Source organism: Aspergillus brunneoviolaceus, assembly GCF_003184695.1.
Source record: "Aspergillus brunneoviolaceus CBS 621.78 unplaced genomic scaffold BO95scaffold_8, whole genome shotgun sequence".
In the NCBI taxonomy this organism is placed as follows: domain Eukaryota; kingdom Fungi; phylum Ascomycota; class Eurotiomycetes; order Eurotiales; family Aspergillaceae; genus Aspergillus; species Aspergillus brunneoviolaceus.
The window spans coordinates 314,966-340,376 of NW_020290738.1; the positions used below are offsets into that span (position 1 = coordinate 314,966).

Below are 25,411 nucleotides of genomic sequence, written 5' to 3' on the forward strand. Positions count from 1 at the left end.
AGAAATCTAATAAAACTTTATAATAATCTATATCTTCTATTAAAAAATATCCAGTTAGAATAAAAAATATTTTTTAATTAAAACTAGTCTAATAATTTATTATAATTAATATCTATTTAGTATTCAAAAGCTTTAATAACAGCTGTATATATATATTTTTTAATAACTCTAAGAAATATTTTTTAATCTATATTTAATTAAAGAAATTTAGTTTTTAATAGAAAAATAAAGTTATAAAATTAATTATTTATTTAAATTAAATATACTTAATAATTCGGAATAATAGATAGAGTATCTAACAGCCAGGTCAGATCAGGTTAATTAGAATTTTTATATCTGACCGCCAGGTTATAGCCAGATTAAAAAAATTTTTATATCTAACTATAATATAGCTAAAAAATAGACAGTTAACTATTTTAACTATTTTTAATACTAAAGTCTTTTTACTATATCTATTTAAACTTTAGTATAGTTAAAATATACCTAGATTAAATAGTTATTAATCTAACTATTTTAACTATTATCTAAAAATATATAGAAATAAGCTTTTTAAATTAAAAAATAATAACTAAAAAAAGTATTAGTATTTTTTTTATTTCTATCTAAAAGAATTAATCAGAAAATTCTAGTAGAGTGGATTAATCTGACTGTTATACCTTAACCTTAACCTGACCATAACCTGGCGGTTAGGTTAAGATATAAAAAAATTTTAACTGTACGGTTACAGTTAGATTAAAATATAACTATTATTTTAACCGTTTATACCTGCCGGTTAGAAAGATTAAGTATAATAAATAGATTAATAACTATAAATTAATTAGTAATATATATATTCTTTTTATACAAATAATATACAAAGTATAATATATTTTTAATTATAATATAGTAATATTATCTAGATTTAGCTTATCTACTCAATCTGTTTAATCTATTTAATCTATTTAATCTATTTAATTTATTTAACCTGCTCGACTTCTTTTTCTATAATTCTAAGAAATATACTATACTTTAAAAAAATATTTACAGAATCTAGTATAAAAAATATAAAATTTAATATTAGATAAACTAATAAAATTATACTATTCTTTATACTGTCCAGAACAATAATTATAATAATAAAAAAATTAAAAAAACCGAGTTTCTATCTCTATCTAAGTATATATAATATTTAAAAACTTAAATAAAGCTAGCTTTTCTATTTCTAATAATAATCTATCTTTTAGATTATCTTCAAGATTATCTATATTCTTATTTTTATTAATATAAAAAATAATAATTATCTTATTCTTCTCTTACTTCTTAAGTATAAAGATAATCGAATCCGGATTAAGATTATTAAAAATATTTTGGTATTTCTTACTAATAGTAAAATAATTAATATATATCTAAAGTATTACTACTTTAATTATATTAAAATAAAGACAGCTCCGGCGATAATAATAAATATCTTAAAAATTATTAAATAAATATTTAATACTAATATTATTAATAGCAACTAAAAGAAAATCTCTAGTTATCTAATAAAGAATAAAAAACTAATTACAGCGGGACTTTTAGTAAATAAGAATATTAGTATATTTTATAATATCTAAAATAATATTAGTTTAATTAAAAATATTTTAATAAGCTATATATTTTTGATATCTAAATATATTTTAAGTTTTTTAAATATTTCGGCTGCCGGTAAGAATCTCTGATATTTAAAAATATTATAAAAAACTTTATCTAGATCTAATAGTAATCCGAAAATAGTTAATAATATATTAATAACCGGATTCTAACTATAATAAAAATAAAATATCTTTTTAAAAACAGTTTAGTACTTAAAATACCAGTTAATATTATTATTTAACTAGATATTTTTTTTAAACTTCTCAAGCTTTAACATCGGGTTTAAAATAGTTATAATTATATAAATATAGCCTTCTGTTTAATAAATATAATAATAATATTTTCGGAGTTTTTAATATATATTCTATAAATCTTTAAAAATCTTTTTTTTTTAGAATACCCGCTTTCTTACCAGTCGGTTAATTAAGTAATCTAAATAATTAAAAAAATTATTATAAATATTATAAATTTTATAAATAGTAGGCCTACTGTTCTTAGATAGATATAATATAAAAAAAAAAAAGAAGTATAGAAGCTTAAAAAAATATTCTATCTATTTTTACTTAATTATAATAGAATAAAAATAATTAATATTATTATAATTATAATACTAAATAAAACTGTTAATTATTTAACAAAAATTAAATATCCAGCGAATTATAAGATAGATTAAATTTTAGTAAGTTTTATAGTTAAAAAAAAAATAATAAACTAAGCCTAATTTAAGTTATTAAATAAGCTAAAACTTTTTATAGTATTAAAAACTTATATTTATAAATTATATAATCTTCCGAATCTATAATTAAAAATTAGTATTATTAGCTATTATTAAAAAAAGATCTTTAAAATCCATTTATAAAAAACTAATTTAGATAATCTTTACTATAATAGAGACTCTCTATATTAGTTTTTTATAAATAATTCTTAGAATATATCTTTTTAAAAGTTTTTAAAATACCAAAAGAGACTTTAAAACTTTTATTATAATTCTTCTATATATATTTAATAATATTATTTAAAATCTTAATCTAAAATTTCTATAAAAGAGTATTAACCACAAGCTAAATTATATAAACAAAACAGAGTATATAATACTGGCTTTAAATAATTATTATAAAATTAGAATTAAATAAAATATTATAAAGCTGGATACTTTGACTAAACTAAATCCAAAGTTTAAATAAAATTATACTAAATATTAAACTATTATTATTAGTATTATTAGTTGTTATATCTAACAACCAATAAAACAGATTATATTTATATAAAATTAATAAAATAATTATAGCTAGATTCTTATTAATATAAAATCCAAATACCGGTTGGAAGCCCAGTAAAACTTTATAATAATTTATATTTTCTATTAAAAAATATCTAATTAAAGTAAGAAATATTTTTTAATTAAAACTAGTCTAGTAGTTTACTACAACTAATATTTTTTTAATATTTAAGAACTTTAATAATAGCTGTATATATATATCTTTTAATAACTCTAAAAGATATTTTTTAATTTATACTCGATTGGAAGAACTTAATTTTTAGTAAAAAAATAAAACTATAAGATTAATTATTTATTTAAATTAAATATATTTAATAATTCGGAATAATAAACAACAGATAATTATAAAGTATAGAACTTGATTTTAAAAGTTTTGTTTATTATAGACTATAAAAATCTAGAAAAAATAATAATTAAAAAAAATTTATATTAAAAAAATAAATAAATATCTATAATAATTCTTTACTTAATATCTAACTAATTATTTACTTAAATACTACTAATAATATTTTCTTTTTATAATTCTTGTAAAGATAGTAGCTTATAAAACTAGTTTCTAAATTTTTAATTTCCGGGTATTATAAAATATAAAAATAGATAATACAGTAGATATAAAAAGTTTTATTAGAAAATAATATATCTTTTTAAAAGCTGTTTTATATTATTAATATCTTCTTCTAATTAAAATAAAATAACAGTTTTCAAGCTTGCGTACAGGCTTTAAAAAAGATTATTTTTTACTACTAATTTTAAAAAATAAAGTATTTTTTTTTATAAATTTAATATAAAATAATCTTTCGATTCTTTGCAACACGCGTAATCTGAAGATTTAAAAAAAAAAAAAAATCTAGCTTAAAAAACTTATCTTAATTTAAGTATTATTATAGTTTATAAATATCTAAAAAACAAAAAAAAAAAACTTAATAATATTTTCTAAAAATAAACTAAATAACTATAATTAACTTATAATTTTAAGATTATTCTACAAATAATAGATATAAAAAAAAAAAGTAGAAAATTTTATAAAAACAGTTTATTTTATTTTAAAATATACTTTTATATAAATATAATCTATTATATTTTAAATACAGCTAAAATACCTACTATATCTTATTTATTTTAGTCGGTTAGATTAGTCAGATTAATTAGATTATTCTAATATTTATAAAAAAAACCTGAAAAAGACTTATATAAAGCCTTCTATAAAAAATACAGTATCTATAAAAACTGTTTAAATAATTAAAAATTAATTTATTTAGTACTAAAATATAAGAATTTTAAATATAAAAAGAGAAAGAAAAGAGAAGAAAAATATAAAAAAACTTTAAAATATATATTATTATTATACAGAAAAGTCGGTTAAACTAAATAAATAAAATAAAATTAATATAATTAATAACAGATCTTTAAGATACTTAAAGTTAAAAAAATTAAATAAATTAAAAAGATTAACTAAGTAAAAAGAATAAAAAAAATCAACTAGATTAAAAAAATAAAAATAATAGACTGCCCTTATAGTACCTAGTATTTAATAAAATAGTTATTAGAAAATATAGTTGCCGAAAAAAATCATATAAATAATATTATACAGATTTTTTTTTAAGTTTAATTTATTATACAGACAATTTAGTTCTTTTAGATATAAATAAGAATATAATAGACTATCTAAGCTAAAATAAAAAAAAGAATAATAAAATAAAAACAGTATATTTATTTTTAGTAGTCTAATTATTAGTAAATATATAGTTTTTCTAATATTATATTATATTATAATTAAGATATACAGCTTAAACCGAGCTATAATTATATATTTTTATATATATTTTTTACTATAAAAACCATAATTTTATAAAAAGCTGAATTTTATTAATACTATTAGAAATCTCTAATTAATTTTTTAAGATAGAAATAAAAAAGATACTAATACTTCTTTTAATTATTTTTTTCTAATTTTAAAAGCTTATTTTTATATACTTTTAAACAACAGTTAAGATAGTCAGATTAATAACTACTTAATCTAAATATATCTTAACTATACTAAAGCCTAAATAGATATAATAAATAGATTTTAATACTAAAAATAGTTAAAATAGTTAACTATCTTTTTTTTAGCTATACCGCAGTTAGGTATAAAAATTTTCTTAACCTGGCTATAACCTGGCGGTCAGGTATAAAAATTCCAATTAACCTGACCTGACCTGGCCGTTAGCCACTCTAAATTCTAGTAATATTAATAAAATTTAGTTTTTTATAAAACTGTTGCTTTTATAGTAAAAAATATATATAAATATATATAATTATAGCTTGGTTTAGACTATATATTTTAATTATACTATATAATAGCCGAAAAACTATATATTTATTATTAGTTAGATTACTAAAAATAAATATATTATTTTTATTTTATTATTCTTTTTTTTACTTTAGCTTAAATAGTTTATTATATTCTTATTTTTTATTTAAAAAAGCTGAATTATTTATATTATAAATTAAACTTAAAAAAAAACCTGCTGTTAAGTTGCAGGCTGATAAATATAAATAATAATAAATAAAATAATAAAATAAATAATAAACTAGCAGTATTTTAATAATTTATTTTTTTATTTTTAACTAGCTATTTAGTTAGATTTATTTTAGATTTATAAACAAAATATAGCTTAAAAAGCTATAAAAAAATTTAAAAATAAAAAGATTTTTAAATAGATTTAGAATTATATAATAAATAGTTAAAAACAGCAGATTTAATAAATTAAGCAAATTAAATAAATTAAGTAGATTAAGCAGATTAAATAGATTAAGCAGATTAAATAGATTAAGTAAGTTAAATAGATTAAATAAATTAAATAAATTAAGTAGATTAAGCAGGTTAAATAAATTAAATAAATTAAATAAATAAGTATTATACAATACCTACTGCTACAGCAGCCTATATCTACTACTATAACAGCTGCTTCGGGGTCGATATAGATTTATCGGGATTTTAATCCAGATGCCTATATTATTATATTACTTATTTCTTTTTTTTATATAATATATTGTTCTGAGATTCTTTAGAAAAAAAAATTTCTTAAAAATTAGTCTTAAAATTAATAAAAAACTATTTTTAATTATCTTACTTGTCTTATCTAACCAGTATATCTACTATATTAAATAGTTTCTAATAATTTCTAATTCTTCTTTTTTTTGGTTATCTAAAAAAAAGTAATATATTATCTAATAAATCTTCGTCGGAATTATCTTAAGATACTTTATCTGTTTTTAAATTATATTATCTAATCCAGGCAGATATTTAAAAAGTATAAGCTACTATTTACTAATTAAAATAGTTAAAATAATTAAAAAAACAGATTTAAATATTATAAATAGAATATAAAGATATTAAATTCTTAATAAAATTATAATAATACTATACTAGCTCGACCTTATTTTCTAAATAAAAAAAAAAAATTAAACTTAAGAAAATCCTTATTTTCTTTCTTCGGTTTAGTTTATAATAAAGAACGGAATAAATTTATAATTTATTATATACTTTTAAAAAAGCCTCTTGAAAATATTAAATAAAAAATCAAAAAGTTCTAGCTATAATTAGCTATTTAAATTCTATCTGTCGGCAGAAATAATATTAATATATTAATAAAAAATCTCCAAAAGACCGCCGAAATACTAAAAAATCATAGGATTATTTTATTTAATAAATTTTTTCTTTTATTTGAAATACAGCTATTCTATAGTCTAATATTATAAGACAGCTTAAACAGACTTACTAGTAAACTAATCAGAATCTAAAAAAGTTTTATTCTTACTTAAATATTTTAAAGTATTACTTCGAATCCAAATAAAATAATAAATATATATTAATTTTTTTTTTAAAACTAGTACCGAAACTTAGTTAATATATTTATAAATATATATTAAAACTACCAGACTTCTAAAAGAAAATAGTATCTATTACTACCTATTATTAGAATATATTAAACCGAAAAAAAAAACGAGATCTAAAAAACTAAGAATACTATTTAAATAAGACTTTTAGAAAATCCGAATTCTTACAGTTTAATAATAAGTTTTTTTTATCTAAATCTCCTCGAAATAAAAAAAATTAAAGAAAAAAAATTTTTTATTATTATAAATATAACAGTAAATATTATTTAGCTAATTAATATTTTTATAAAAATAAAGATAGAACCGAATCAGAACTAATAAAAAAAACAGTAGTTAAAAAAGTCTTTATATTTTTAATAAACTAGTTTAAAGTAAAAACTGCTACTTATTTTAATATATTTATTTATTTTAAAAATATACTCGAAATTTATACAAACTTAAATTTATATGCTAAAATTAATCTTATTAACTATTAATTTATTTAGTAATTTTATTTAAATATAGCCTATTTTATAGTCCTATTAATTACTGTAATTAATCGCTTTATTATAAATATTTATAATATATAAAAAATTCTTATTACCGCTACTAATTCGAGAAGAACTATATAATTATTTATAAAATATTATATAATTATTAATTATAATCCAGATCTTTCTAAAAGCCCTATTCTACTTTTAATAATTATTTTAGAAAACCTATATATTTATCTATCTGTATAAAATCGATAATAATAGTATAAAATCTAAATATTAAAAATCTTATTTTTTTATAAATTTATAAAAGCTTGCTGAAATTTTATTTATATTTATACTATTATTAAACTTTTAGAAAATATCTAACTACCAGAAAATAAAGCCTTCTCAAATTATTTATAAATTAAATCTAATAAAATCATATTATCTTTTAAGTTTTAAGATTTTATAAATATATTTTTTTCTAGTTATTTTTAATAATTTTCTTCTTACAGACCCTCGAACTATATTATTAATCTAAAAAATAGCAAAATTTTATTATATAAATCTATTTATTTTTTATCTTAAGTTAAACTCTAATCTCTTTATTATTATATTAATAAAAATATTTAATTAGAATAAATTTAATTTTTTAAAAGTCCTGCAGAAGTTTTTATTTTTTTTATACTAAAGAAAAATAAAGGCTTCCGATTATATATAAATTACAGAAAACTTAATAAGATTTTAGCTAAAAATTACTATTTTTTATTTTTAATTTTAGAAATTTTAGATAGAATTATAGAAACCAAATATTTTTCTAAGCTAGATATTTAAAATATATATTACTAAATTTATATTAAATAGAAAGATAAATAGAAAATAATCTTTCAAATCTGTTATAAATATTTTAAATATCTAGTTATATTCTTTAGATTAATTAATACTTCGGCTATATTTTAAAACTATATTTATTTGGCTTTCTATGATATATTAAACATTTTTTATATTACTTATTTAAATAATATTCTCATCTTTTTAAAGAACTATTTTTTTATATTCTTTATTTATATCAAGTATTGGAATACTTACGAAAAACAGATTTTTATATTAAGCTATTAAAATATATTTTTTACTAAGATTATATTAAATTTTTAAAATATATTATATTTTTATATAGTATATTAATAAATTCCCGACAAGTATCCAATATTTTTATATAACCAATACTAACTATATACCATAAGATCTAAGTATTCTTAGAATTCTATAATTTTTATTAGTATTTTATTAAAAATTATTTTTTAATTATATTACTACTAATCTTTCTTTTAAAAGGCACCCAGAATAGAAAAAAACCTAGAAGAATAGTATTAACTAATAAAAAAACAGCAGTATTCTAACAGCTTTTTTATAGTTTTAAAACTGTATTTTTATTAAAATATTTTAATTCTTAATAAAAGATCCAAATAAAAATAAATACTTTTTAATAAAATATAATAGAAATACTGTTCTAACCGGGTAATTATAAAGTATACTATTTTATTATATTCTAGTTAAAAAAATTTAATAATATTAAAACTTATTATTTAATCCCAGACCAAAAGCTTTTTGCTATTATTTATTTATTTAAGTATTAGTATTAATATCTTAAAGAACTATTATATACTATTAAAGTTCTTTTAAACTATTAAAATCTTTAGATTTTTATAAAATAGCTAAAGCTAAACAACCGTTAGACTTAATAATATATATACTTTAGTAATTATAACTTTATTATTTAATATTAATCTGATAAATATAATCTTACTGATCCGCCATCGAGAATAAAAAAAAACTTAAAAATTCTATCTAATATAAAGATTTTAAAGTCGATATAATATTAAATAACTAATAAATTTTTTATAAAATTACAGCTAGTCTTAAAAAAGTTCTAGCTAAAATATAATAAAATATTTTTATAAAAGAGCTCTAAATCTTATATCTACTAGTATATATTAAGTTTATTAGAATCTGAATATAATCGAACCAGTATAAAAATAGTTAACTAAATTATTAAAATAAAAATATTCTATAATTTATATATTAATATATCGGCAGTATTCCGAGTATATAAATATAAAAACTTATTATATTCTAAAACTATTAAAATAAGCTTATTTTATAATAAATATATTAGTATATTAGCAGCATTCCAAGCATATAAAAATAAAGATTTATTTTTTTTTAAGATTAACAAGAAATTATATTTTCTAATTAGAAGAATCTAAAATAAAAATATAGAGATATATTATCGAAAACTTACTATTTTAAAAAATAATTCTAAATTCAAATATTAGAGAATTAATAAAAATAATCTTATTATATATAAATACTATTTATATATTTTTATAAAATAAAGCCTTCGGTAATATTTATTAAGTCTTTATTATAATAATCAGCTAGCAGGCTATTTAAATAATTAAAAATAAAAACTCTTTTTAAAAGAAAGTTCTATTAGATAAACTTTTATAAAAATATAATTATCTATATCAAAAAGTGTTCTGTATATTAAAAAGTTATATTTACTAGATATAAATTATATAGCAAGCTCGAATTACTGCCGATTTCTAGTTAATTTTTTATTAAATTATTTATAAACTTTATTACAGGTCTATCTTTTATTATAATAAAAAATAATATTTTAAATTTAATTCTTATTATTATAAATAAATTTATAAAATAATATTAATTTCTATCTATTTTATATACTATAACTGCTTCAGAACTTGTTGAACTTTTTTATAAAAAGATTAAATTTTAATTTAAATTATCTTAAAATATAATCTTAAATAAAGGTTTTTTTTTACTAGTAAATTTTGGTTCCGAGTTGTTTATTATACTTAGATTAAACTTTATTTATTAACAATATTTCAACTTCAGACTAATAGTTAAACTAAAAAAATAAATCAGACTTTTAACTAATATTTTTAATATTTTATTAATAAAAATTATTTAAACTGGCTTATTTTACTGTCTTCTATTTAATTTATTTATAATAATACTTTAAATTTAATTATTAATTATTCTTCTTTTAAGGCTTTCTTAGACTATTTATCTAATTTTTATTTTCGTATTAAGATTAGTACTTTTTAAAAAAAGATCTTTACAGCTAAAAATTAAATTAATAAACTAACTATACTATAAAAAAACCTATAAAATTACTGGCAAAAAGCCAACAAAGCAATAAAAATATATTATAATAAAAAATACCAGCTAATAACTTTTAAGAAGAAAAATCTTATAAAGCTATTTATTAAAAATTTAAAAATTAAAATCTTATTTCAGAAGCTAGCTTCTCGATATATTAAACTTCTAAAAATTCTAGCAGCTATTAAAAAATAAATATATTAAATTTTTTTATCTAACTACTATAGTCGAATTTATAATATTTTTTATATATTATTATTAGAATAATAAAAATCTAATATAAATTTACAAGACCAACTCTAGATAATTTAATAAATATAAAAAATTCTATTAAAAAATAATATATCTTTATAAAACTTATTTTATATTATTAATATCTTTTTTTAACTAAAATAAAATAATAGTTTTCAAACTTGTATACAGGCTTTAAAAAAAATTATCTTTTATTATTAATTCTAAAAAATAAAGTATTTTTTTTATAAATTAAATATAAAATAATCTTTCAATTCTTTACAACGCACGTAATCTAGAGATTGAAAAAAAATCTAATTTAAAAAGCTTATTTTAATTTAAGTATTATTATAGTTTGTAAATATCTAAAAAACAGAAAAAAAAACTTAATAATATCTTCTAAAAATAAGCCAGATAACTATAATTAACTTATAATTCTAAACACTACTCTGCAAATAATAAATACAGAAAAAAAATAAAAGATTTTATAAAAACAGTTTACTTTGCTTTAAAATATATTTTTATATAAATATAATCTATTATATTTTAAATACAGCTAAGACACCTACTGCAGAAAGACTTCGGGATATATATTATTATTATATAAAAAAATTAGTTGAACTAAATAAATAAAATAAAATTAGTATAGTTAATAACAGGTCTCTAGAATACTTAAAAAAATTAAACAGATGAAAAAAATTAACTAGATAAAAAAAATAAAAGAGATTAACTGGGTTAAAAGAATAAAAATAATAAACTATTCTTATAATATTTAATATTTAATAAAATAATTATTATAAAGTATAATTACTAAAAAAAACTATATAAATAGTATTATATAGGTTTTTCTTTAAGTTTAATTTATTATACAGATAATTCAGCTTTTTTAAATAAAAATAAGAATATAATAAACTATTTAAGCTGAAGTAAGAAGAATAATAATAAAATAAAAATAATATATATCTATTTTTAATAATCTAATTATTAGTAAATATATAGTTTTTCTAATATTATATATTATAATTAAAATATATAGCGTAAATTAAGCTATAATTATATATTTTTATATATATTTCTTATTATAAGAACTATAATTTTATAAAAAACTAAATTTTACTAATACTAGTAGAATTCTCTGATTAATCTTTTAAAATAAAAATAAAAAAAATACTAATACTTCTCTTCGTTATTTTTTTCTAATTTAAAAAGCTTATTTCTATATATTTTTAAATAGTAGTTAAGATAGATTAATAATTATTTAATCTAGATATATTTTAACCGTACTAAAGTCTAAATAGATATAGCAGGCAGGTCTTAATATTAAAAATAATTAAAATAATTAACTGTTTTTTTTTAGCTATACCGCGGTTAGATATAAAAATTTTCTTAATCTAACTATAACCTGGCGGTCAGGTATAAAATTTCTAATTAACCTGACCTGACCTGGCCGTTAGCCACTCTAACTACTGCTAATACTAGATTAATTTTAATAAAAACTAATAATAGATTTTATTACTGATTTGTCTAAGAATAAGTTGCGTATAAATATTCTTATAATTATAAATAAACTAATAAAAAAAGTAATATTTTATATAATAAAAAAGATTACTACTAAAGCTATAGCTAAAACCTTAATTAAAATAGTTTTTGAATAATATAATTTTTTAAAGATTATAATCTCGGAATAGAATATCCAGTTTATAAGTTATATATAAAAAAAAGTATATAATTTATTAGAGATTACTAGAAGATTATCTACAGCTTATTATTTTTAAATAAATAAAATAATTAAATATATAAATAGTACTATTAAATTATATCTAAAAACTTATATAAACTATAATTAAAGAAATTAGATTAACTTACTGCTTCTAGCAGAATTAGTAATTAATAACTATATAAATATAGTTATAGGATTTTTACTATTTTTTAAGCTATAGTTATAAGTTAAATCTAAACAGCTAGAAAATAGTTTAAAATATAAATCTAAAGATTACTACTTTTAGTTTTATTTAATAAAAAGATACAGTTATATAAAAGATATATAATATTTTAAACTAGATCTATAATATTATAGTTTATATATAATAGAATACTAAAAAATAGATTAATTAATTTTAATAAACTGCTCTATTATACTAGAAGAACAATTAGATATAATTAAGCTTATAAAATATCTGTATAAATTATTTTAATAAAAAGCTAGATTAAAAAAATATAAAATATACTATTTTTAAAAAAAGAAAATTATATACTATATAATTTAATATATTAAAGAATATTTATCTTATAATTTATATCAATCTATTCTATTTAACAGCTAATAATATATTATTATTATAAGATTAAAAAGACTTATAACTATTATTTATAATAATTAATAGTAAAAAAAATATAAAATTAAAGAAATTCTTAACAAATAATATATAATAAAAGGCTAAAAAAGCCAATTATAATATCTTATTAAATAAAAAGATTATATAAAACCAATTTAGAAGCTAGTCTTAGTATTTAATAATATAAAAATAGCTATAAAATAGTAGCTGCAGCCCCAACCAAACCCTAACTAAGTACTATATAAATAAAAACTAAGATTAGAAAAGAATTAAGATTAATATTCTTTTTTTAGCTCTGGTCTATATAAGTCCGAAATAAAAACAAAAAATATAAAAAAAGAGAAAAAAGAAATAAATAAAAAAAATTCTTTTTAATTCTCTGAACTAACGAAGGAGAGCTTTATTTAATCTAATAAAAAAAACTAACTATTATTATACTAAATACTAGTTATATATTCTATTTAGTCTATTAACTCTTTAATAATATTATAGAGAAGAATAGTAATTATTATAGGCTTATACTTAGATTTATTTAGATTATAATAATTACAGTATATATTATAATTTTTAAACTTATTTCTAATACAGATATTACTTTATTATTTAAACAGTTATATAGTTTATTAAAATTTTACTTAATTATTATACTTATAATATTACGGTATTATTAAATTATAGAATATAATTAGAAGGCTATTAATATATAAAATATCTAATATATATTTAATTTTGTTAATATTTTATACGGGGATTCTGCTGGATTTTTAATTTAAATTATAGTAAAAGTACCGACTTTTATCTTGAATTTATAGTAAGAAAAACGCTAAATATACTACTAATTTAAAATATAACAAAGCTAAAATAAAGTCTTATTTTTATATACTATTAGTTATATAGTAATCTAATATTCTATATTATTAGTACAGGGGTTATAAATAGTTACATAATATATAAAAAAAAGTAAATTATAGTTAATAATAATAATAAAAATCTAAAAAAAATTATAATAAATAGAAACTAGTATATTATCCAGTTACTTAAACTTACTAGTCTTGATATTAGAAAAAGAAGATATTATATAAATATAAAAAGAAAATAATAGGAATTATATAGACAAAAAAAACAAAATAATAATAAAAAAAAAGAAAAAAATATATAAAAAAAAATAGCTAAAAAAAAGAACTTCTGCTTAAATTATCATGCTCTCTGTTCTGACCCCAGGTTCATGATGCTATCTTGGCGGTTCTAAATCGCGGTGTCCGGAGCGGTCGGCCTCCTTGACCACAGCATAATGCCACCGGGTCGGATGGGGTCGCATCAATTACAGGCAGAAGGCTTGCTTTAACACTTTCCTCTGCTATGAGAAATACTCTCAGGCATTCTACGGAGGCTTTTGTGTCTCAAGCACTGTCACAGGCTGTACTAGCCAAACGAATTTCCTGGCCGCTATTGTGTAGTGGAAACAGACTACTATGCTGGCTCACCAGCACCAGATCCTCGCGTGCATTTATAATCGGCCTACCAGGCCTACCACGTCGCCGAACACTATACTGCAATGGGCAAATTCCCCTTCCAGTCCCAGGAAGCCTATTGCTCTGATTCATCTGCTTCTTTGCCCTCCTTAACCAACTCTGAACCCATACTTTGTGAATACTGCCATCCGAGGACTCGCTTACAGCATGCTCGGCGAATGAACCGAGATTTCGGCGAATGCAATCCACTCAACCTGGCCGGACCCCTCATCCAGCCCGACCCTATATAATTACCCCTGGAGGATACTAGGTAGTTCACAAGAAGTTTTCTGGAACAAATTCCACCATCGCAACCCAGTTCTCTCTTCGACGGTATAGTACATCGGTACACCCCCAACAACCATGCAACCGATCACCCTCTACTCGCACCCCATCGGGCCCAACCCGTGGAAAGTCGCCCTCATCCTCTCGGCCCTCCGCCTCCCCTACGAGACGGTGATGGTCGACTTCGCCGACGTCAAGAAGTCCCCCTACGTGGATCTCTGCCCCAACGGCCGTCTCCCGACCATCATCGACCCCAACCAGAACAACCTTACGCTGTGGGAGTCCGGCGCGATTGTGAATTACCTGATCGAAACCTACGACTCGAGCCACCAGCTCAGCTACGAGACTCTCCCGGAGCGCCACCACCTCCAGCAGTGGCTGCACTTCCAGGTCTCCGGGCAAGGGCCCTACTACGGGCAGCTGGGGTGGTTCCAGCGACAGCCCGAGCGGGTGCCGCTTGCGATCGAGCGGTATACGGCGGAGATCCGGCGGGTGATGGGGGTGCTGGACCGCGCGCTGCAGGGCAAAGAGTGGCTGGTCGGGGAGAAGTGCACGTTTGTGGATCTGTGCTTCGTGCCGTGGCAGGAGTTGGTGCCGCTCATGGTGCGGGATGAGGGCGTTGTTCGGGAGCTGGAGGAGCAGTATCCCAATGTGAGGGCGTGGATGGGCCGGATGAAGGCGAGGGAGGAGGTGCAGAAGGTGCTGCGGGAGAAGCGGGAGGCGATGGCGCAGGAGCAGTCAAGGTAGTTCTTGGTCCTTGGCTGGAATTTTGCGCGATGTTCTGGTAGTAAAGTACTTGCTCAGTATAGATGTATGCATTCAGGATGCCTTAGTACTTTATAGAAGGGCAGCTCGCTTGCAGTGTCATAGGGTGTGCGGGTTACAATCTGGATGGCGCTGCATCCTGATTTGTCCGCGAATGATACATGACGGTGAATTCACAGATGTCAAAAGTCTTCAATAGGGTTCTTAGTATGCAAATACAGCTTGATTCTTGTTTCGGTGAATATCAACGACAGAAACATATCAACATTCGAGCAAAACAAATCAGGCGGTGTTCAATTGGTTGAAATCGACTGGACTACATAAAACTGCATTGGGAACGGGCTAACGGAGGGAAAACTGTAATTTTTTTTAAAGATAAGACCAACAACCTTTCAAAGTGGAAGGAATTATCCTGTTCGAGACTCAGAGGATCAGGCTTGCTCCCTATCGATGTGAGCATAGAAAGCCCTTCAAGCCGTCGTCCAAATCCGCTGTAATCCAGGGGGGGTCCGACCGATCAAGGAGGATTTCGCCGAAATAGTGGGGCCGCCGGCCTTTGCCCACTTCACCACATCCGATTATCCGTTTGTTCTATAGCACTCATGGTTACTCCTCCCGAGCTTTTATAAATGCATGACCCTTCATACCAAGGACTATCATGCACAGACGAGTCGGCCAAAAAAAAACGATGGAGTCAGACAGCTTAGACAGCAATGAGCCCAAGGCGGTCTCTATCACCTCACCAGAACTTCCAGAATGGGCGGAAGACCCAGCCAACGCGCAGAACTGGGCTACACATAAGAAACTCTACAATACAGCGATCCCTTCGGTACTGTGTCTTCTGATGTAAGTACACAAGCAATGCGAAATGGGTATGTGTCAAAGCTAACGTCAGGTACCTGAAATTGTACAGATCATTCGGACTTGCCATCTACTCGCCCTCTCACGGTCATGTTCAAGCCGCATTTCACACCTCCTCCACCAAATCGCTTCTACCTTTCACCATGTACGTATACGGATTGGCCTTTGGACCCATGATCGCCGCCCCTCTCAGCGAGACCTATGGCCGGCGGTTTATCTACCTCGTTATGACCCCGCTAGCAATGCTGTTCATTCTCGGAGCCGGGTTTTCGGACAACCTGGCAAGTCTCACCGTGTGCCGCTTGCTGGCGGGGATGTTCATCTCGGCTCCGCTGGCTGTCGGAGCGGGCACAATCATGGACATGTGGAGCGGGCCAGCGACCGGCCGTGGCGTGACGATCCTCATGACCATCGCCTTCATGGGCCCTGCCATCGGATCTCTGGTCGGGGGCTGGGTGGCCGAGTACAAGAGCTGGCGCTGGTCGCAGTGGACGACGCTGTTTCTGGGGGCCGCCTGTTGGGCGTTCAGTGCAGGAGCGCAGGAGTCCTACGCTCGCCCGATCCTCCACCGTCGCGCCGTCAAACTGGGACTGCCCGCTCCTCCAAGTCCAATCCCCGGGGGTCTGGCCGGCGTTAGAGTGATGCTCACTGTCACCCTAGCACGACCGGTCTACATGCTCCTGACCGAGCCCATCGTGGCACTCTGCTCGCTCTATTCCTCGCTCAACTTCTCCGTCCTCTTCTGCTTCCTCGCCTGTGTACCTCTCGTGTATACCAATGTCTACGGCTTCACGCCGGGTCAGTGCGGCTTGGTCTTCATTGCCCTAGCGCTGGGGTGCGCCCTGGGCTGTCTGATGCTTCTGGCGGCAGACCAGTACACGATGGCTCTGCACCGTCAACGACACCCAGAGGGCACCCCCGCGCCACCGGAGCGCGTCCTATGGGCGGCGATGTTGGCTAGCCCGTGGATGCCGGCGGCACTGTTCTGGTTTGCATGGACATCGACTCCCCATGTGCACTGGATGAGCAGTATCGTCGCCATTGGGCTCTTTGGGTGCTCCAACATTATGATTTTCGTGCGCAATCCTTCCTCAATCTGCCGTATCTCTCATATTGACCGCATCATCATAGGTGTCGACCGCCTTGTATCTAACGCGTGTCTATGGGGCGCAGTTCGGAGCATCCGCGTTGGCCGCCAATGGCCTGCTGCGGTACGGCATCGGCGGCTCGTTCCCTCTTTTCACTCTCGCCAGTATGTTCTCCTGAGCTAGCTCTTCCCGGTTCTTCTTCAGGTCTAATTCGACGTTCTCAGTGTACCACAATCTAGGCTATAGCTGGGCGTCTAGCTTATTGGGGTTCTTGGCTGTGTGCTTTGCGCCCCTCCCGTGGCTGTTCTTCAAGTGGGGAGGTCGGATCCGGAAGCATAGTGCTTATTCTTCGTGAGGCTGCCAGGGATGCACTAAATGGCATGGAGTGGGTCGGATAGACTCCTGTAGTCAAGGACTTGAGAGTAATAGAGCATATATACAAACAAGGAAGACAAAGAAAGTATGCATGACTGTGAAAATCAGCCCCTTCGTATCATCTGGGCAGTAGTGGTGCTTATAGATAGGCCTACATGTACTACACAGTACATACGGCATCGTGGATATAGACTCACCACCCAACAGGTATAGTACAATATGTCGTATGTCGGATTCGGTAGAAATCTAGTCTTGATCATATTGTCTTATCCTTCTTCTTCATCATCTTCATAAACCTAAGCTTTACGTACAATCCCCATCACAGCTCCTCAACGCATTCTTCCTGCCAAGATCCTGCCTTCCCTTCCACGTCCCTCCTGGACAACATGCTCTGACACTGATACCTCCCAAAGGCTCTGGCCGACACCCGCTCGGCGAACATCTCATCGATCTCCGCCAGCGACCGCTGCTTGAGCTCCGGCACCACCAACCACACGAACACCGTCGCCACCACCGACAATCCTCCATAGATAAACGCCACGCTGCCGCCGATCGCCGCCTGCGTATACGGATTCACAAACACAATCACCAGCCCCGTGCCGTACGCCGCAAACCCCGCCAGGGTGACCATCTTCTCCCGCACCGCGGCGGCCGGGGGCACTTCGGCCGTGATCACCCACGCCAACGGGCCCCAGGTGCTCTGAAAGGTGAAGAACCACAGCATGAGCATGACCACCGCGCCGACCTGTCTCCCGTAGTTGTCGGTCGGCGTGCACGTCAGCCCGCCGATGGTGAGCATACATGCGGCCAGCAGGGCGGCGGAGACCAGCAGCACGAGCCGCCGGCCCAGACGGTCGGTGACGGCCACGCCGGTGAGGTTGCCGGCGATCCCGATGACATACACCACCACGGACATCAGGAGGACCTGGCGGAAGCCGATCTGTTGCAGGAAGACGGCCTGGTAGTTGGCGACGAAGGAGATGCCTTGCGCCTGTTGAAAGACTTGCGCCCCGACACAGATGGCGGTGCGGCGGCGGTAGATGGGGTTGGTGAAGCAGACAGCCCAGGAGGAGGACTCGTCGGGATGCTGCGCTTGATTATGCTGTGGCTTTTGCGATTGCTGTTGTTGTTGTTGCTGTTGAAGGCGAGCGACCTCGACCTGGGCGTCCGCGAGGGGAATGCCGCGCAGTCGAGCCAGACTGGCCCCGGCTTCGTCGAGGCGTCCGCGGTGCATCAGCCAGTACGGTGACTCGGGAAGAAGGGGCAGACTGATCCAGTTCAGCAGCGGGATGGCGATCTGCGCCACCACGACTCCGCGCCAGGCCCAGTCACTGGGGATGTGGCGACAGAGGTAGACGATGAGGGCCGCCACCAGTCCGCCGACCATCAGGAAGACGTTGTACGTGCCTGCCATCACCCCACGGAGGGCCTGGGGCGCGCACTCGCCCTGGTAGACCGGGATCACGTTGGAGGCGATGCCGCCGCCGAAGTAGACGACGGCTTTGCCCACGAGGAACTGGGCATAGCTCGTCTGGCAGGTGGATTCGATGATCACGCCCACGCTCACCACGGCCGACTGGATCCACAGGCTATTCTTGCGGCCGAGCCGTTCGTTCAACGGGGTGGCGCACAGAAGCCCCAGGATGACCCCGGCATAGCCCAATCCGGTGCCCAGCGATTGCTGCCGGTCGCTCAGCACCCAGATCTCTTGAGGGTGGCTGTAGTGTCCGAACCGACGGGCGAATTGCTGGGAGCTCATGATGCTCGCCCACCAGGCTTGGTCGAACCCGAACCCTGCGGAGGAGAGGGACCCGAAGATCGCTACAGCCCAGATGAGCCATGGGAGACTCCGTATGCTATCAGGCGCCGCCATTGGTGGAAGGAAACTGCAAGAGAGGAAGTAGAGGTGCGAGGAGAGCACTGCAGCCACGTTTTGCTTGCGGTTTCAGACTTGTCGGATTCTTCCTCTTTGCTAAGGACCTTTCGCCGCCTTTTATCTCAATACGTGGAACAACGAGAGAGCCAGCAACCGATCCATGATAATGCCTTGAGCATGATCCTACAGAGGTCTATCAGTCATGGTTCCATCCAATCGCTACTCGGATTCATGGGGAAAGGATTCGCACCTGCTTGGCGAAGGTCGGAATCCTTCGTGTGTATGTCTGCTTCGAGCCGGTGGCGTCTGCTTAACAGTGAATGTGGCCGTGAAGGATTACTAGACTGAATCAAGCCTTACCAATAGTGAGAGAGAGAGGGAGACACAATGAGAGAGAGAATTTGTCTCCAGAGAATAATGACGAGCCAGGACCCCGTGTTCTACTTCCCCACACTAGTTAGTCACTGGAGATGCGGACCCCCCGGTCATTGCAGCAATGCCCACGCGATGTGGGAGACCCACTTGGTTGATGGATGAGGGCTTGAGTGGGTCTTCTCCACTAAGTCGGCGAAATCCCCCCCCCCCCACTATATCGCCGACACGAGAGAGATCTGGAAGAGGCTCACGCGAGGAATGGGGCCACTGCGATGGCCAGGAAACAGCAGACTTTGACGTCTAAACGGGGTAATCCATGTCTGTACCGCATGTATAATGCTAATGCTGTCAAAAATGGCAGGGATGCGTGGACCATCTGCCTGCACACAAACCACCTCAAAAACCACCACTCCCCTGTGCGTGGATGGTCAATCTGCCAAACTAAACTTCTTCTCTCCCTGTCCGCCAAGAATGTATTCCAATATCCCCTCGTCAGCTGTCAACCAGCTCCTCCAGTCTCTCACACTGGAGGAGAAAGTCGCCCTGCTTGCGGGCAAGAACATGTGGGAAACCGCCAACATCGACCGGCTACACATCCCCAGTCTGAAGATGACCGACGGCCCGGCCGGAGCCCGCGGGTCCAAATGGACGTACGGCTCCCTGACCACCTGGATTCCGTGCGGGGTGTCGCTGGCCGCCACCTTTGATCCGGCCCTGGTGGAGAAAGTCGGGACCGTTCTGGGGCAGGAGACCCGACGCAAGGGCTGCCAGGTCCTGCTGGCCCCGACCATGAACCTATCGCGCTCGCCCTTGGGCGGGCGGAATTTCGAAGGCTATGGGGAAGACCCCTATCTGGTCGGGGTGATGGCCATTGCAATGATCCGCGGCATTCAGAGCCAGGGGGTCGGGGCGTGCATGAAACATTTTATCCTGAACGATACCGAGACTCGGCGGTTCAATGTCGACCAAACGATTGATGAGCGTACCCTGCGAGAGGTCTACATGAAGCCATTCGCCATGGCTGCGCAGGAACCGGAAGCAGCGCCGTGGACGGCCATGGTCAGCTACCCCAAGATCAACGGGCTACATGCCGATCTCAGTCCTGAAATCCTGCCGCGCCTGCTGAGAAAGGAGCTGCAGTATGATCGGTTGATTATGAGCGACTGGGGAGGTTTGAACAGTACGGTCGAAAGCTTGCTGGCCACGACTGACCTGGAGATGCCGGGTCCGCCGGTACGTCGGGGCGAGCGCCTGTTAGCCGCCATTCAGGCCGGTCGCATTGATGTGGCCACACATGTCGATCCGAGTGTGCGACGAATGCTGCAGCTCCTGGAACAAACGGGATTACTGAACAACCCCTCTGATTCCACGGAGGTATCCTCCAAGCAAACCACCAACGACCCTACGCTTCATCAGATCGTGCGCGAGGCGGCGCAAAGTGGCCTTGTGCTGCTGAAAAACGAGAGCGTACTGCCTCTTCAACCCTCGAGGCTGCGGAAGATCGCAATCATTGGGCCCAACGCGCGCAAGCCCACGGCTGGTGGAGCGGGCAGCGCCGCCGTCAATCCTTTCTACATCACCACGCCCGAAGAGTGTCTCCGCAACGCGCTTCGGGCTGCGAACCCGGACATCAAGCTCACATATCGCTCCGGCATCCGCGACAGTCTGCGCCCCCCTCTTTTGGGCGGTCAATTGACCGTCCCGGACGGATCCCGCCAGGGTCTGCACGTGAGCTTCTTTGCAGGCCATGCTTTCGAGGGGCCGGTCGTGGCGACCAGTCTGTGGGACGACTCGCTCATTTATCTCATGAGTGATGGGGATATTCCAGCCGCGCTGGAGGGTCGGCCGTACTCGTACCAGGCTGTCGGAGTAGTCACTCCATCCGAATCGGGCCGCTACACCTGGAGCCTAGCCAACACTGGAAAAGCCAAGTTGTTCCTCGACGATGAGCTGCTCATCGATAACAGTGAGTGGAACGTTGTGACTGGTGGCTTCCTGGGCTGCTCGAGTGAGGACCGGACCGCTAGTACCCATCTCGAGGCTGGCCGCTCTTACCGACTGCGAGTAGACAATGTCGTGACCTTGCCGCTCGTCGACGCCTTCGACAACACGCTATTCCCTCGCATATCGGGCGTGCGCGTGGGACTCGCCCTGGAGCAGGACGAGACGCTGATGCTGGAGCAGGCTGTTGATTCGGCCCGCGAAGCAGACGTGGCTGTGGTCGTCGTCGGCCACAACAAGGATTCCGAAGGGGAGGGAGGCGACCGGGCCCACATGCAGCTCCCGGATCGCACCGACGAGCTCGTGGGCGCTGTCTGTGCAGCCAACCCCAATACGGTTGTCGTCGTGCAGTCGGGCAGTGCGGTGACTATGCCTTGGGCGGATGCCGCGGCAGGGATCGTGATGGCCTGGTACCAGGGCCAGGAAAACGGCCAGGCCCTGGCGGAGGCTCTCCTGGGTCATTGCAACTTCTCGGGCAAGCTTCCCATCACCTTTCCCCAGCGACTCGAGGATCATGGCTCGAGCGCCTGGTTTCCTGGAGAGGCTGCGCAGGATCGCAACACATTTGGGGAAGAAGTGTTGGTTGGGTATCGGCATCTCGATGCCCGGGGGATTCCGCCTCTGTGGTCATTTGGGTTCGGCCTCTCGTATACTCGCTTTGAGCTTGCAGATATTCGCATCAGCGGCACCCTCAGCGTTGTTTCTTCTCCTGAGACCAGGGTTTCAGTCCACGCGCGGGTCCTGAACGTTGGGGGTTGCGACGGGCAGGAAGTGGTGCAGGTGTACGTGGCTCCCTCGGCACGTATCGAGGAGATGGGCCTGGTCAGCTATCCAAGAACGTTAGCCGGCTTCGCCAAAATCGCCGTCCCTGCAGGAGAGTCGCGCGAAGTGACTATCACCATTCCTGGATCGGAGCTGCGATGGTATGATGTGAAAACCGGGCAGTGGCGATTGGATGTGGGCAAGTATAAGTGCTGGGTTGGGCGTAGTCTGTGTGAACTCGACGAAGAGTTGGAGATTGAGGTAGAATAGATAGCGTGACTCTGGATGGAAAGGAGAAAGAAATGGTCTTTTCTGCTATAGACTCCATGATGATGATGTTGATGTTGTTGATGATGGATCTTGTTGTTGCCGGAGGAATGAATAATCCGTTCATCCGTTCATCCGTTCCATCTGCTCCTCCTATTCCTTCTTTCTACTTCACCCACCGTTTCTTCCAACGCATACTCCGTATTTATGTTATATTATACTCCTCCCCATTAGACAAGCCCTATTCAATCCCGTCATCATGGACTGCACTACCCCTGTAGCCTGTCTAAACTGCCGAGACAAGCACCTGAAATGTGATGGCAATCTGGCTGGATGTACTCGGTGCCAGTCAATTGGTCTTCCATGCCACTTCATTCCCTCTCGCCGTGGTCGCAAATGTCGCCCAGCCTTGCCATCTTCTTCGATTTTATCCCTCGCCTCACCTGTACCATTGAAGTCAATGGCTGAGGTGAATGAGCAGAGTCTACAACACCACGAACAGCCACATGAACATGAACATGATCTGCAGCAATTCGCTTCGCTCCGGGGACAGGAACAAGGCTTGCAGTTGATTTCCCTCTACTACCTCCACTTTCACCAGGCACATCCTTTCCTGCCCCCAATGGAAACTCTCCTAGAATCCAATTCCCCTTCTTACTTACTGGATATCATGGAGTTTACCAGTCTACATTATTTGTCGCCTCAGTTTTTCCATGATGGCAGCAAGACACTACTTCTGGCGGTGCAGGCCGCCGATTTGACGGTCGAAAAGACACAGGCCTTCCTGCTTCTGGCCATCTTACAACACGGGCGACAGCAAAGCCACGAGGCTCGGTCTTGTCTCGGCCAGGCCCTCCAGTGTGCGCTGGAATTGGGTCTGCACGGTCGCGAGGCTTCCGATGCGCTTAGCGTAGACGCTCCCTTGAGGGCCGAGAGTCTCCGACGGACGTGGTGGGAGATTTTTGTGGTTGATGTGCTACTCGCAGCTGTTCAGGCCGATGGATACCTCCAATTTGAAATGAGAGAGACGCCCCAAGTCCCCCTTCCCTGCGGTCCAGAAGAGTATCACTCAGGTTGTATTATGAGTCCTCTCCCGCCCACCCTCGCCGACATGGAACAGAATGGTCTGTTCTGCGGAGATGACGAGTTCTCTCCCGGTGCCTACCGGATCGAAGCCGCCATGATGCTGCGGAAATGCTTGCGCGCCGGCGAGTCGCATATCACTCAGGAGACGCTCGACGTACTCAGCGCCGCCATCACCGCGTGGTTCCATCGATTGCCATCCAGTCAACGCCCCATTCTCCAGTCGAATGGTGTTTTGGAGGAGGCAATGATGCAGGCCGTGATGCTGATGCACTGCGCCAGTATCTATCTGCACTTCCCACGTTCTTGCCTTTTGGCCTTTCTCCCCATCACCGGCCGCATCCTTTGTTCGTCGCCGCCCGCCCTCGTCACCACTTCCCCGGACCCTCAATTGCACACCGCAAAAGTAGCGGAGAGTGCCGTCCAACTCTCCCGACTCGCGTCATTGTCGCCCTCGGTCATCAACCACAGCCCATTCTTTGCTTGCACACTGGTGATAAGCTCCGTGATACACGTAGCACTCATGCTCAGCGATGGCCTGCAACCCCCGGGGCCCAGGCAGCAGTATTTGGCGCTGAATTTAGGGGTCCTCAGGTCCATGGGGGAGGCGTGGCCCATTGCTGCGAGCGCGATGCAACGAATTCGTCAGGCTGTGATGGAGGTTCACGCAGCAGTCTCGTGCGACACTCGGCCTCTGCTGGACGTTTTCTCTCCCTCCACCTCCACGTGAGGATTTGCCCACAAAGACGGGCCATCTAGGCCCGAATTCAGCGCTCTGTATTTTTTCACCGATCCTTGACGCCAATATTATTTTGTTGAGGGTTCCTTGTGGGCATCGCCTGTAGCACCCCACGCTAGGAATCCTTCAAGACCGAGGCCAAGATTTGCCACCTCAAGCAGATTAAATTATCTATAATACTGGAAGAGGGTTCTGGTCGTGGCAAGCATCCCACCGGCATGACAAATATGCTTACCTTGAGCCTCCAAATGGGGAATGTGGGTCATTGGACCACAAACTGAAGACCCTGCAAGGCTCAAACCCCTTTTCCAGTTGGCTGAGGCCTGAAGACCGGCTCCACCTCCCCTCAGCTAGCGTCCTCGTATAACCCTCGGTGACCCACACCGAGGGTTTGAAGTATGGCTATGGTATCACGATAGCCGTTCATTTGACCTCGTCTCGAC

General features: G+C 34.0%; 4 protein-coding genes across 4 annotated transcripts; 3 read left to right on the forward strand and 1 right to left on the reverse strand.

The window, feature by feature from the left end:
* Window positions 1-14,634: 14,634 nt before the first annotated feature.
* On the forward strand, window positions 14,635-15,625 carry BO95DRAFT_506707 (glutathione S-transferase family protein). The gene has a single exon (XM_025591211.1). The coding sequence runs from the start codon at window positions 14,855-14,857 to the stop codon at window positions 15,521-15,523; it is 669 nt and encodes a 222-aa protein (XP_025446128.1). The 5' UTR covers window positions 14,635-14,854; the 3' UTR covers window positions 15,524-15,625.
* A 595-nt stretch (window positions 15,626-16,220) lies between these two features.
* On the forward strand, window positions 16,221-17,884 carry BO95DRAFT_470899 (MFS transporter). Its single transcript, XM_025589547.1, has 4 exons — window positions 16,221-16,387; window positions 16,455-17,478; window positions 17,534-17,654; window positions 17,715-17,884. The coding sequence occupies exons 1-4, from the start codon at window positions 16,230-16,232 to the stop codon at window positions 17,843-17,845; spliced, it is 1,434 nt and encodes a 477-aa protein (XP_025446129.1). The 5' UTR covers window positions 16,221-16,229; the 3' UTR covers window positions 17,846-17,884.
* A 270-nt stretch (window positions 17,885-18,154) lies between these two features.
* BO95DRAFT_381440 (high-affinity glucose transporter) lies at window positions 18,155-19,738 on the reverse strand (the record flags this gene model as incomplete). The annotated part of the gene is made up of 1 exon (XM_025583366.1): window positions 18,155-19,738. The coding sequence occupies one exon, from the start codon at window positions 19,736-19,738 to the stop codon at window positions 18,185-18,187; it is 1,554 nt and encodes a 517-aa protein (XP_025446130.1). The 3' UTR covers window positions 18,155-18,184.
* Window positions 19,739-20,587: 849 nt separating this feature from the next.
* BO95DRAFT_450144 (uncharacterized protein) lies at window positions 20,588-24,959 on the forward strand (the record flags this gene model as incomplete). The annotated part of the gene is made up of 14 exons (XM_025587990.1): window positions 20,588-21,844; window positions 21,875-21,897; window positions 21,928-21,956; window positions 21,987-22,050; window positions 22,084-22,142; window positions 22,182-22,255; window positions 22,277-22,475; window positions 22,512-22,516; window positions 22,541-22,764; window positions 22,801-23,105; window positions 23,428-23,615; window positions 23,649-24,676; window positions 24,701-24,815; window positions 24,837-24,959. 14 exons carry the CDS (start codon window positions 20,588-20,590, stop codon window positions 24,957-24,959), a joined length of 3,693 nt encoding a protein of 1,230 aa, XP_025446131.1.
* Between the last annotated feature and the right edge of the window lie 452 nt (window positions 24,960-25,411).